This window comes from Microtus ochrogaster, linkage group LG3 (assembly GCF_000317375.1).
Source record: "Microtus ochrogaster isolate Prairie Vole_2 linkage group LG3, MicOch1.0, whole genome shotgun sequence".
In the NCBI taxonomy this organism is placed as follows: domain Eukaryota; kingdom Metazoa; phylum Chordata; class Mammalia; order Rodentia; family Cricetidae; genus Microtus; species Microtus ochrogaster.
In genome coordinates, this window is record NC_022029.1 from 24,840,871 (window position 1) to 24,853,949 (window position 13,079).

Consider the following 13,079-nt stretch of genomic DNA (forward strand, 5'->3'; position numbering starts at 1 on the left):
TCCTGGCAGCACGGCACGTGTGTGGTGGTCAGAGGAAAACTTGCCTGGGAGTCAGTTCTCTCCTGCGACCGTGTGGGCCCTGGGTATGGAGACCGAGTCATCAAGTTTGGTGGCCAAGTACCCTTTACCTTTGAAGACATCTTGCTAGCCTCTCAAGGGGAATATTTTTAAATTTCAGTTGCTTTCGGATCATAAAAGGATCTCCCATTTTTCTACAGGGACTTTGCGTCATTCCCTTAGTTATATGGCCAAAACGATGTTGTGTGTTTATCCATTTTCCTATGGCCATCGCCCTGGCCCAGAGTCTGCTGGAAGAGGCGAGGGGACCATGACCTGCAGAGGTGGAGGGGAGGCGAGGGGAACCTTGACCTGCAGAGGTGGGTATCGATAATGGGTGTAGGTTTGCAGGGCTTCTCATTGCCTTCACATCCATCCACCCATCACACCATCCTTCTACTCCTTCTTTCCTCTCTCCCTCCGCGAAGGCACCGCATCCTCCCGGCCTACCTTCTCACCACCTCCACACAAAGCTAACAATCATAGGCTCCGCCCCACACGCCCGTTTACGTCATCTCCCAGCGCCGGAAGTGTGTCCGGCGGCGGGCGGGAGGCTCGCGAATCGCCATATAGGTCCGCTTGCCGGCATGAGCGATGAGCTGGCTGCTGCCGCTGTCCCACACCGTGACACTGACCGTCGTGCACGTGAGGCGAGGCATTTGCGGCCTCGGGATGTTCTATGCGGTGAGGAGAGGCCGCAAGACCGGCGTCTTCCTGAGCTGGTGAGACGGAGCCGGGTGGAGCCCTTTCTTCATTCTAAACAGCAAACGGCTTGTCGAGTCCTCCCGTGTTGCAGGCAAAGACTTAAAGAGAACCCATAATTATTGCAGACCAGAATTTACACAAGGGTTCCCGAGTGCTGATCGTTCTTGTGGGTGTTTTGTTTGTGAGACAGGACCCCCTGTACCAACTTGAACTTACGGTCTTTCTGCCTTCACTCCCTATATTCAGGGGTTGCAGATAGACAAGCAGCTAGCTGATCTGCATCCTCAGCTCCTCCTGTTTTGAACAGGGTAATCGGGTGGTGCCAATTGTTTGTAATCTCCGTACTGGTGAGTCTGAGGCAGGAGCATCAAATTAGAGGTCAGCATGGTCTATGGAAGGAAACCTCACAGAGGAGGAAGGAGCCGAGAGATGGGAGAGGCTCAAGCTGGAAGCTAGTCTTTGCCTTTGGATCCTTGTAGCAGCCTTTGAAGGCAGATGATGTCTTCAGTATCATGGTAGGGTATGTGGCAGAATCAGGGCTTGAACCCAGGTTTGGGCCTATATGACAGTAAACTTCTGATGTCAAGGTTTGTTGTCCCTGTCTGTGCTCCTGTGTATTTCCCTGGGCTCAGCAGCGACAGTACTGAGGAAGAAATGTCTCCAAAGAGAACCCATTTTCTGTGGTTGGAATTTTTGTTTGTTCTGGTTTGGTTTTTTGAGACGCGGTTTCTTTTTGTAGCCTTGGTTGTCCTGGAACTAACTCTGTAGACCAGGCTGGCCTTGAACTCACATAGATCTGTCTGCCTCAGCCCCCCCGGAGCTCTGAGATTAAGGGGGAGTGCCACCACTGCCCGACTTGATTGATTCTTAAAGATTAACAAAATTTTAGTACGCGGTGAAGTTGTGGAAGACCCTATGGTATTAGTGTACCTCCTGGATGGTATTTAGCAGAATGGGCTGGCCAGTCTTAACACTGAAAAGGGAGCTAATGAAACAGTGTGGAGGAACACTAACTATATCATGCTAAGAGAAAAGAGGTTGAAATGGTCCACAGTGTGTGTTTCCAACTACATGGCATCCCAGAACAAATGCAGAGAGAGTCAGTGTTTTTAGGGTTAGAACCGAGGGAGGGATGAATGTGAGAACAAACAGGTTTTGTTTGGAGACAGACTGGCCTTGAACTGGCTATAAATCCAAGATGACCCTGAACACCTGATCTTTTGTCTCCACTTCCCAAATGCTGGCCTGATGGGCGTGTACTCCCAAACCAAGGTGGTTTTGGTTGCAATTTTTGAGACAGGGCTTCTGAACTGCACTGGCTGGCCTAAACCTGTATATAGATTAGGGTGGTGTTGAATTTGGTGATCCTCCTGCCTCGCCTCTAGAGTGTGGGATTATAGGCATGCATCCCCCCCCCCACACACACACCTCCAGGCTCCAGGCGGGGATTTCTCAGGCATGAGGTTGTTCAGAATGGTGTGGTAACGTGGACCCATGTTGTGCATCCACTAAGCCTGTAGACTTCACAGCATCGTCAGTGAGCCCCAGTGGAAGCAATGGGCTAGGAACTTCTGGAGGCAGAGGCGTACAGAACTCTTGACTTTCTGTTCCTGTTTTGTTTTTTTTTTTTCTCTTCCTGTTTTATGTGGCCTGTAAACTTCTGTAAAACTTGACACTGGCCAGGTGGCGGTGGTGCATGCCTTTAATCCCAGCACTCGGGAGGCAAAGGCAGGTGGATTTCAGTGAGTTCGAAGCCAGCCTGGTCCTACAGAGTGAGTTCCAGGACAGGTTTTGTTTTCTTTTTCTTTTGGTTTTTCGAGACAGGTTTTCTCTGTGGCTTTGGAGCCCGGCTTGAAAAACCAAAAATAAATAAATAAATAAATAAATAAATACATACATACATACATACATACATACATAAATAAAATTAAGTTAAAAAAAAAAACAAATGGAGATGTAAATTGAAGAGGGATTGGGCTGATGTATGCACTCTTCTAGGAGTGAGTGCAGAGCGCAGGTGGACCGGTTTCCTGCCGCCAGGTTTAAGAAGTTTGCAACAGAAGATGAAGCTTGGGCCTTTGTCAGGAACTCTTCAAGCCCAGAGGGCTCAAAGGGTATGTAACATTAGTATGGTATTTTAACCTATGAACAGCCCCTTGATTCCCCAACATCACTGTGTCAGCTTCTTTTTTTTTTTTTAATATATTTATTTATTATGTATACAATATTCTGTCTGTGTGTATACCTGCAGGCCAGAAGAGGGCACCAGACCCCATTAAAGATGGTTGTGAGCCACCATGTGGTTGCTGGGAATTGAACTCAGGACCTTTGGAAGAGCAGGCAATGCTCTTAACCTTTGAGCCATCTCTCCAGCCCCTGCGTCAGCTTCTGTAGAGGAGATAAAATGATTATCTATCTTGACTTTCCCTGTATAGATTAATTAGAGTTAAGAATAGTGGTTCAAGCCAGGTAATGATGGTGCATGGCTTTAATCTGGGCACTCGGGAGGCAGAGGCAGGCAGATTTCCTAGTTCGAGACCAGCCTGGTTCCAAGATGGCCAGGGCTACACAGAAATTCTGTCTCCAAAAAAAAAAAAGTCATTCAGAGACTAGAGAACTGACTCAGAGGACCAGAGTTTGATTCTTAGCGCCCATGTGGGGTGACTCACAACCTCCCGTAGCTCAGGAGGGATGGATGCTCGAATACATACACAATTAAAAGTAAATCTTTTACAAGGAATAGTGTGGTTCAGCCAGATGTGTATGGTGCCTAGGACTGGAAACTGAAGGCATACTATAAAGGGACATCAGATTTAGGGCACACACATGACTCAGGTGAGCAAGCTGACTCTAATTGAGAACATGCGACAAAAAAAAAAAAAAAAACAAAACTACATCTGAAGCCCTTGGGAAGTTTCAAGGCCTTTTTATTTATTCATCCCTTTATTGCTATTTATGTTCAGAGGGAGCCTTGGACTCTCTGGAGCTCCTTCAGGGCCAGAGTCTGGGATGGTTCGTTCTCGGTCGTCCCTTCTCAGCAGGGCTACGTCCAGAGTGCCCTAGTCTGGTTCATGTACTCTCTGGTTTTGGGTCATGGTCAGAATCTCTTTCAGGGCAGGAAACTGCACATGTGCAGGACTCAGAGGTGAAGACCAGCAAGCGGCCTCGGGAGCCTCTGAATGAAGGGGAAGAACTGCCCAAGCCAGCGGCAAAGCACACCAAACAGAACACGGAACATATGGAACCTGATCCCCCAGTGAGCAAGGACATGTTTTCTTATATGGGTATGCCTTTCTCGGGTTCAATTTTTTTTTTGTTTTTGTTTTCCTAGAGGGTTTCTCTGTGTAGCTTTGGAGCCTGTCCTGGAACTAGCTCTTGTAGACCAGGCTGGCCTCAAACTCACAGAGATCCACCTGCCTCTGCCTCCCTAGCGCTGGGATTAAAGGCGTGCGCCACCACTGCCTGGTGGGTTCAAAATTTTTAATACAATTACAAAAAAAGAACAGTCAGCATGAAATCTTTTTCTTTCTAAGTGAGAGGAATTTAAGCTCTTTGTTTTATTGTTGGTGGTGGTGATTTTATTGAGACAGGGTCTCAGTGTTTAGCCCTTGAAGTCTCGGACTTAGAGAACTTCCGGCCCACAGCCCCCCAGTGCTGGAGTTAAGGATATAGGCAGCCAGTGTAAAATTTAAGCTGATTTTTGTCCTATTTTTTTTTTCTTCTGTAAATATTCTCTAGAAATTTCTGAGGTCTTTTATTTTGGAGAGAGGGCATTAACAAAAAGTCCCTTTGGTTTCTTCCTTGACAGGCCAGGGCTCATATCAGTGCGGTCCTACCTTTTTACCTTTTATTTTGCAGTGTGGTCCCACTGAGTTACCCAAGGTGGCATTGAACTCCTCCCTTTGAAGCCCAGGCTAGCCTTCAACTTGCTATCCTCTTTCTTTAGCCTCCCAGCCATCTGGGTCCTTTGCAGCCAGTCCTAGCAATGAGGCCATTATTTATAGGTAATCAAATAGTGCAAAAATCATTAATCTTTTGAGAATTCTTGGGGAACCCTCACATAGCCACAGGCTGCTGAGGCAGAGGAAGGAGGAGGGCCCAGCCAGAGCTGCCTGCTAGAGCTGAGCAGTGCCAGCCTGAAGCTGTTTGTCCAACCCTCAGACCTCACTGGGTCCCATTGAAAAGAGATTGTGGGCTCTTTCTGTGTTTAGCTCCAAGGGCAGCTGTGTGCTCTTAGTAACTACAGTATGTAAATTTCCTTTTGTCTTGCATGCCTGGGAACAGAGAGGCAGCATTTAAAGATGAATCAGCATGTGGCGTGGCCTGAGTTTTTGCCAAGAGGAAAAGCCGTCTGTGCTTTCCCTCCAGGGACGGCGCCAGGGGTCACTGGAGCTGGGAGAGTGGACACAATGAGAGTAGCCGGGTTTGGCAGTTTCCTGAGATGAGCAGGTCCTTTCACTGCTCACTGTGCTGCACAGGTGTGTCAGCTTGACGCAGACTAGAGTCGTCTGAGAGGTTGGCCCTCAGTTGGAAATGCTTCCATAAGATCAGGCTACAGGCATATTTTTAGAATAGTGATTGGTAGAGAAGGGCCCAGCCCGCAGTAGGTGGTGCCATCCCTGGGCTAGTGGTCCTGGATCCCATAAGAAAGCAGGCTGAGCAAGCTATGGGGGCAAGCCAGTAAGCAACACTCCTCCATGGTTTCTGCCTCAGCTCCTGCTTTTAGGTTCCTGCCCTGCTTGAGTTCCTGTCCTGACTTCCTTCGGTGATGTATGTTGATTGTGATGTTTCATCAGATTAATAGAAACCCCAACTCGGTCACTCATTGGCAGGAGCCTAAGGAATGAGCCATTTCCAGGTTGCCAGCTGTCACTTGGCAGTGTTTTTAGTGGCTTCAAGGAAGGTTTAGTTGTGTGGGTAGAAACCAAGTTCCAGCCTCTGCTATTTGAGGGTTACTGGTCCCCATCTTCCCCTGAGCTTGCTGTGCTCGGGCTGCTGTCCTCCGGACAGCCCCTGCTGTGCAGGTGGTCTCTGATGTCCCTCTCCCACTCAGTTTCTCCTGTACTCTGCTGAGGGTGTTGCTGACCACACTCGGGCCTGACAGTGGCCCTAGGTCTGTCCTTCCCACTTGAGCAAGCCATGTTTGAAAGGAGGAAGCAGAGATGAGAACTACTTTACAGTTAGTAACAAACGTGCTAAGAGAAAAGGTGACCCCTTGCCAGCAAACTTGGCTTTCTAGCTTATGGGGCCAGCATGCCACCAAGCGTTTCTTTTTCTGGAAGGACAGCTTAAGAGTGAAAGTCTCAAGTGAAAGCCACGAGGGACCCCTTTAGTTTGAGGTATAAGCAGGTCTCACCGTGGGAAGTTCTGTCTTTAACTCACCTGGCATGTGGGACAAGCAAAAAGTGACCACACCCCACGGGGGGGAAATCTATGTCATCCTGGACAGAAAAATAAAGCGGTGGTCAGTGTTGAGCAGGTTGGTGCAGTATCCTCCCTCTTCCCTCTCACAGGAGAGTCTGTTGTAGTCTACACGGATGGCTGCTGTTCCAGTAACGGGCGGAATCGAGCAAGAGCAGGAATTGGCGTTTACTGGGGGCCAGGCCACCCCTTGTAAGTAAACACAGCTGAGTGTGAACACCACGTTTTTACTAAGTCTTGTCAGGTTTGCTTATTGGTGCAGTCTTGGTGAAACCTGCCCCGTAAAGAGCATTGGTGGGGATAGAAGAAGAGCAACTTTGATTTATATCAGTGCCAAATGCCGAGACTTGGTGTTGTTTTCCTGTGCCTAGTTTGTACGTGTCATAGTGTGTGTGTGTGTGTGTATGTGTGTGTGTGTGTATGTATATGTATGTATGTATGTATGTATGTATGTATGTATGTATGTGTAGAGGAGCCAGCCAACAGTGATGAAGGGACAGGGTGCCAGCTCAGAACCCATCCCGTCACTGACTTATTTTTCTGAGATAGGGTTTCCTTATGTAGCTGGCCTGGCACTCATAGAGATCCTCCTGCCTCTCTCGTTCTCTCTCTTTCGCAAGTGCTGGGATTAAATGTGTGTACCACCACACCTGGTGACTTTTTTAGACTTTTGAAGATGCTTAACCTAGAGACACTCAGAAAGCACAGCTGGACCATTCACATCTAACCAGTCCCTGCAGTGAGGGATATGGAGTAGCAGCTGTCAGCCACCCCCGAGGTTCTCTAACCGGTTTGAGGTTCATCGGGAACTGCCGTCAGACATACTTTGTTTATTAATTTAAAAAGTATTTTATGCCGGCGGTGGTGGCGCACACCTTTAATCCCAGCACTTGGGAGGCAGAGGCAGGCGGATCTCTGTGAGTTCGAGCCCAGCCTGGTCTACAAGAGCTAGTGCCAGGACAGGCTCCAAAGCTACAGAGAAACCCTGTCTCGAAAAACTTAAAAAATAAAAATAAAAAGTATTTTATTTTTTCCATTTTAAATATTTACCTGTATTCAACATATTAATTAATTAACTCAGGTAATAAGGGTTTTGTTTTGTTTTGTTTGTTCTCACTGTGTAGCGCTGGCTGACTTGTAACTCATGGAGATTCTCTTCCCTCAGCCACTCAAGTACTGGGATTAAAGTATACACCAAGCTGTGCAGTGGTAGTCCAGGCCTTTCAAGAAATCCTGTCAAAGTGTACACTACCATGCCCAGCATAGCACAGTGAACTTTTTATATCTTTAACCTTGGATCTTTTCGTTTCTTTTTTTTTTTTTTTTTTTTTTTTTTTTTTTTTTTTTTTTTTTTTTTTGTTGAGACAGGGTCTCTCTGCAACCCTGGTTGTCCTGGAGCTCTCTGTGTAGACTAGAGACTGCCCTCCAATTCACTGAGATTCTCCTGCCTCTGCCTCCAGAGTGCTGGGATTATAGGTGTATGGTTTTCTAGGTTTGTGTCCTTTGCAAAGATTGATATTTGGACCAGGGTCTTTTTTTTTTTTTTTTTAATTTTTCGAGACAAGGTTTCTCTGTAGCTTTGGAGCCTGTCCTGGAACTCACTCTGTCAACTCGGCTGGCCTCGAACTCACAGAGATCCACCTGCCTCTGCCTCCCGAGTGCTGGGACTAAAAGCGAGTACCACCACCGCCCAGCCCTTGGACCAGGGTCTCATGGGTGCTTGGCCCTGAGCTGTTTTTCGAGGCTGTTGCTCGTGTGTAGGTTTTCTGTTTCAGTTGAAAGCGAACACTAGTTTGTTATTACCCATTGAGAAGAATCGCTCTAGGAGTTAGCATTGTAATTTGGTGTTTTCTTTCTGTGCTGTTTTGAAACAGAAATGTAGGTGTCAGGCTTCATGGGCGACAGACAAACCAGAGAGCCGAGATCCATGTAAGTGCCAGATAATTGTGGGCCTGCCTGTCCTCCATGTGACACAAGATCCGTCTTGTTCCCCTTCTTCATTGTCCAGATAGAAAGTATTGAAAGTCCACAAGAAACGCTTAGGCTAGCAGCAGTCTTCAAAGTCTCTAGAAGAGCTCTAGGATCATTTCACGTGGTTCCATGGGGGCATTGTAAGTGTAGCCTCTTCACATAGAGAAGACAGCATGGTGTTACAGAACAGTGCTTCAGGCTCAGAGCCCCCAGTGGGTAATGCCGAGAGTCGAGCATTTTCCACATAGCATGACTGTGGACTTGTTTTTTCAAGGCAGCCTGCAAAGCCATCATGCAAGCCAGGGCTCAGAACATCAGCAAGCTGGTTCTTTACACAGACAGCATGTTCACCATCAATGGTAAGCCTTTCCGGGTACCAAGAAGGAAAACAGGCCTTTCTTCCTAAAAAGAGGTAGTGTCACAGTCCCGGGTAATGCTGGGCTTTTCAGGTTCAGAGGAATAGGAATCTGGGTCTGCTGTCTTGGGAAGCAGGGCTCCTTGGCTCCATAACACCTGAGGTCAGGAAGTTAGTAACTACGGGTCACAGCATGCTCGTTCTGGGGCTGGGGTGGCTGAGCAGAAGCGCATGGAGCCCCTTGTTCCTCTGATTAGATCAGGGAGAGGAAAGGCGGGGCTTTGGGATGCTTGAAGGAACAAGGGAGAGCACCTAAGGAAGGGAACCATCCAGGCTCTGACTCGGAATGAGAGGAGCCACTGTGAGGAGAGACGAGGGGCCAGGAGAGGCCAGGCCTTCCTGATGGATGAGTGTGAGCGTGTGTTCCCTAGGGATAACTAGCTGGGTCCAGGGCTGGAAGAAGAACGGCTGGAGGACGAGCACGGGGAAGGACGTGATCAACAAGGAGGACTTCATGGAGCTGGACGAGCTCAGCCAGGGGATGGACATCAAGTGGGTGAGTCCACTGCGCATCACATGACCTGAATTAGCTGAGAGGTGGGGTCGGGAAAGGGTTTGTGGCCAGGTTAAAGCAGCAGCTTCCACCAAGTCAATGTGTTAGTTGTGTTAGACACAGAATGGGTTTCACTGTGATGGCATCGAATGTGTACATCGTGTTTGTGGCGTACCCACCCCCACTTCTCCTTCTCTCCTCCTCTCATGGTTTCCTGTGATGCAGTATGTTCAATCGGTTGTTCACAGGGGTGCAGAAGCATGGGCACCTTAGTAGTATCTACAGTCCTGAAGGAAGTCTATCCTCCCTCATAAAGCATTAATCACCCAGAGAGTGGGGGGACCTCATGCACCCCTCCTGCATCGGGACAGTGTTGTCAGGTCCAGGTCTGGGCAGACCCTGTGCTGCTAACCACAGGGGTAGCCATGTCTGAATTCCACTCCTTTCCTTGGCTGTCATCTTCTTCCCCCTTCTCCCATGATGTACCCTGCCTGAGCCCTGGAGCAGGTGACATTGATGTCCCTCTTATGGCTGAGCACTCCACAGTCACTTATCTCAGGCCAGTTATGGACCTGCAATAATTGCCACCCACTGCAGGAAAAAGAAACGGCAGCACTAATCTACGAGCAAACCACAGGCATTTAGCGAGACAGTAGTAGCTCTCCCACCGGGCCTGTGACTGCCCAGCACACGACTTTCACAGGTTTGCAGCACCAGGTGTGAGTTCCTCCTGTGGGGTGGGCTGGAACTCCATTCAGAAGGCAGATGGTCACCTCAAAACAGATTGTCACTGTTACTCTAGTGGGTACTTCTTACCTGTCGGGTTGGTGTTATGGCATGTTTCTTCCCCAGCAACCTACACAGTGCCTTCCCAAGCTAGGAAAGCTAGCCAGCAGGGAGGCAGCTTCCAGATCAGTTTCAGGTTGATTTCTTTGTGTCCTGCAGCCAAGGAATGTGTTGTCTTCATCTAGTTTTGGTGCCCCCCCCAAGAACAGTGCAACAGCCTGTACTGTTTTGGGGACCCCAGTGAACTTCTTAACAAAATAGTCTATATATTTTGTCATCTTGAGTATTGTGGTTGGGTGAGGCAGGCAGTTGTAGCCCAGGTTGGTTTCTAATGAGCTGTGTAGCCAGGGTGGTCTCGATTGAGTCTCTGATCCTGCCAATGTTGATTGCAGGCTCATGCCACCTCCCCCAGTTTATGTGGCACTGAGGACTGCACCCCGGACGAATACTCTACTAGCTGAGATCCAGCCCTACTGTCTTTTACACACTTCCGAGGAGACGAGGCAGGGCTGTGAACATGAGCTTTGCGGCACATGTAAACATCAGGAAAGATTAAAGGAGATTTTTATTTTAACAGATGCACATTCCTGGTCACTCGGGATTTGTGGGCAACGAAGAAGCTGACAGGCTGGCAAGGGAAGGTGCGAAGCAGTCTGAAAACTGAGCAAAGTGGTTGCTACACGCTTGGACCCGAGACAGTGACTGTGCATTTGCCCTGATGTGCTGTGGGGCCACAGCTGGAAGAGTCAACCATGACCTGTGACACAGCTTGATGAGAAGTGCTTAAATGACAGAAAGGGGAGGTTGAACTCACATTTCTGGGAAGTTCCAGCCTTTGTCCTTTGTACCTTGTGGGTCTGATATTCTTGTTTGATTTGTTGCAATCTGGCCCAAAATGCTCCAGCTTGATTTCAGTAGGGATCGGTGAGACACTGGTCAGTAGGTGTGGTCTAAAGGCTCCAGAATGTTTATTTTCCTTCCGATGTGCACAGGTACAAGCCTGCCCTTGCAGGCACCCTGTGTCTTCTGTGTGCATCAGAGATGACATGGCCATGTGGAAGCCAAGGCTGGTCTGAGGCCAGGCAGAGTCTGCCCACCTTGAAGGACAGCTGAGAACTTTAAAAATCAAGATGCATAAATATATTGCTATTAGAATTCTTTGGCTGTTTTTCCTAAAAATACTATATAAATTTAAAACATGTTTAAAGTTATCCTTATTTATTTTTATAATAAAAATATACAGGAATTACACAAAATCATGCAGTTTATAAAGTTACTGTTAAAGGTACTATCTAAAACTAGAAATTGAGAAAATCAGTCTAGAGAAACAGGGTGGTCAGATTGTTCTTAGGCAGACCCTCATGGCCCTTAAGAAATGGGACGCTGTGCAGCCTTACTCTAGAGAAGACAGGGATGACGGGGACACAGACAGTACTTGCACCTGTGCTGACTCTGAGTTCCTTAGACTGGGACTCTGGGCCATCTGCCAGAGCCCAGGGCAAGTGGAGTCATCTCGTGAAGATGCGATGTTTTTGATGTCACAGCAGGTCTCCGAAAGAACTCGAAGCAGAAGTGTATATAAGGGAGGACGGGGTGTTGGCCTGAGTGAGGCTGGGGTGACTGGTATCCATCTCTGCTGGCTTGGCGAGGGATCTGTGTAGTAAGGCCAGCTCACCATCCTGCATGGAGGTGGGGGAATGGGTAACTGCATGTTTCATAAGCTTGAGGACCTGACCTGAGTTCAGACCCCAGCACCATGTAACCGGATGGGCATGATCAAAGCATGCTTGGAGTCCCAGCACTGTGAGGGGTAAAGACTGCAGAGTTGCTGCTACAGCTTGCAGAACATCCAACCTATCTAAAAATCTGAGCTCCATGTTCAATGGTAAGAGAATAGAGCAGAGACACCCAGTGTCCTGTGTCTTCAGATACACCTGCACACACATGCATTAGCACAAAGTCCTATATTAGAACCAGGTGTGGGGGCACACACCTGTAATTTCAGGGTTTGGGAGGCAGAGGCAGTAGGGAGGGTCAGAGTTCAAGTTTGGCTTAGACTATGTAGCAAGTTTGAGGCTAGCCTGGGCTACCTGAAACCATGTCACCAAATGAAACCTCTCAACCTGGTTATCTGCGTTTCTTTAGTGGGTACTGAATGTAGAGTCTAGCATGGTGGGCAGGCACTCTGCTACTGAGCTGCATCATCTCCGCTCACACCGTGTGTGTAGGCTGTAGAGTATGCCACCTGTCTGTCTCATTCTCCACTTCTAAAAATTTTTATTAGCATATATGTAATAGGTTTTAGTAAATTTTCATACACACGCATAATGTATTTTGACCATTTTAACCACCCATAACTCTATCTTGTCTGCACTCCCCAGTGGTCCCTTTTCTGAACAAGCCCCTTTCCACTGATAACTTCTGAAAGTTGTTTTATAGAGTGCAAAGGCCTTGATACAGGCTTGATGTGAAGATTGGCTGGAGGACAGAAGCCAGCTCTCCGGATGTGTTTTACACAGTCTAGGACCATGCTCAAACCCTAGTTTGATAATACACCGCCAAGGATTCTATCACATGAGAAGTCTCACAACACTGTTGCAAATTGGACTGTATTCTAAGGGTGTGGGATTCATAGAATTGCTTTTGGAAATAGATCAAAGTCCAGTTGGTCAGTCTACATACCATGTCCCATGGCAGGGTGCATACTACAGCTGGAACATGTGTCCTCAAGAAAAGCCTTCCTTTTTCACTTAGGTGTGTGTGTTTGTTAGTGCTGGTTCCCCAAGGCCAGAAGAAGGGGATTGGATCCGCAGGAGCTGTACTTGTAAACCACCCATTGTGGGTGCTTGGAACTGACCTTGGATCTGTCTGCAAGAGCAGCAAGCACTCAGCCATCATCCTCTCCAGCCCCACATCATCTTGTTTTGTTAGAAACAGTCTCTCTTAAAAAAAAAAAAATAAAAAAAAAAAAAAAAAAAAAAGAAACAGTCTCTCTCATTGGATCTAAAACTCATCGATTCAGATAGACCGGCAAGCCAAGCTCCAGTAATCCACCTGTCCCGACCTCCCCAGTGCTGGGATTATGGGTGCAGGCAGCTGTGCCTAGGTTTTTTGTAGTGTATGTGTTCCTGTATGTTTTGTCATCCTGTGTGCAGGTTTTTATGGAGGTGTGTGGTGGGTGTTTTCTCATCCTGTGTGTAGGTTTTTATGGAGGTGTGTGGTGGGTGTTTT

At 47.9% G+C, this 13,079-nt stretch overlaps 1 protein-coding gene across 1 annotated transcript; it reads left to right on the plus strand.

Moving 5' to 3' along the window:
* The first annotated feature begins 599 nt into the window (after positions 1-599).
* Rnaseh1 (ribonuclease H1) lies at positions 600-11,104 on the plus strand. The gene is made up of 8 exons (XM_005360648.2): positions 600-779; positions 2,761-2,876; positions 3,876-4,046; positions 6,276-6,375; positions 8,058-8,112; positions 8,429-8,513; positions 8,941-9,065; positions 10,426-11,104. The coding sequence occupies exons 1-8, from the start codon at positions 652-654 to the stop codon at positions 10,510-10,512; spliced, it is 867 nt and encodes a 288-aa protein (XP_005360705.1). The 5' UTR covers positions 600-651; the 3' UTR covers positions 10,513-11,104.
* Positions 11,105-13,079: the final 1,975 nt, after the last annotated feature.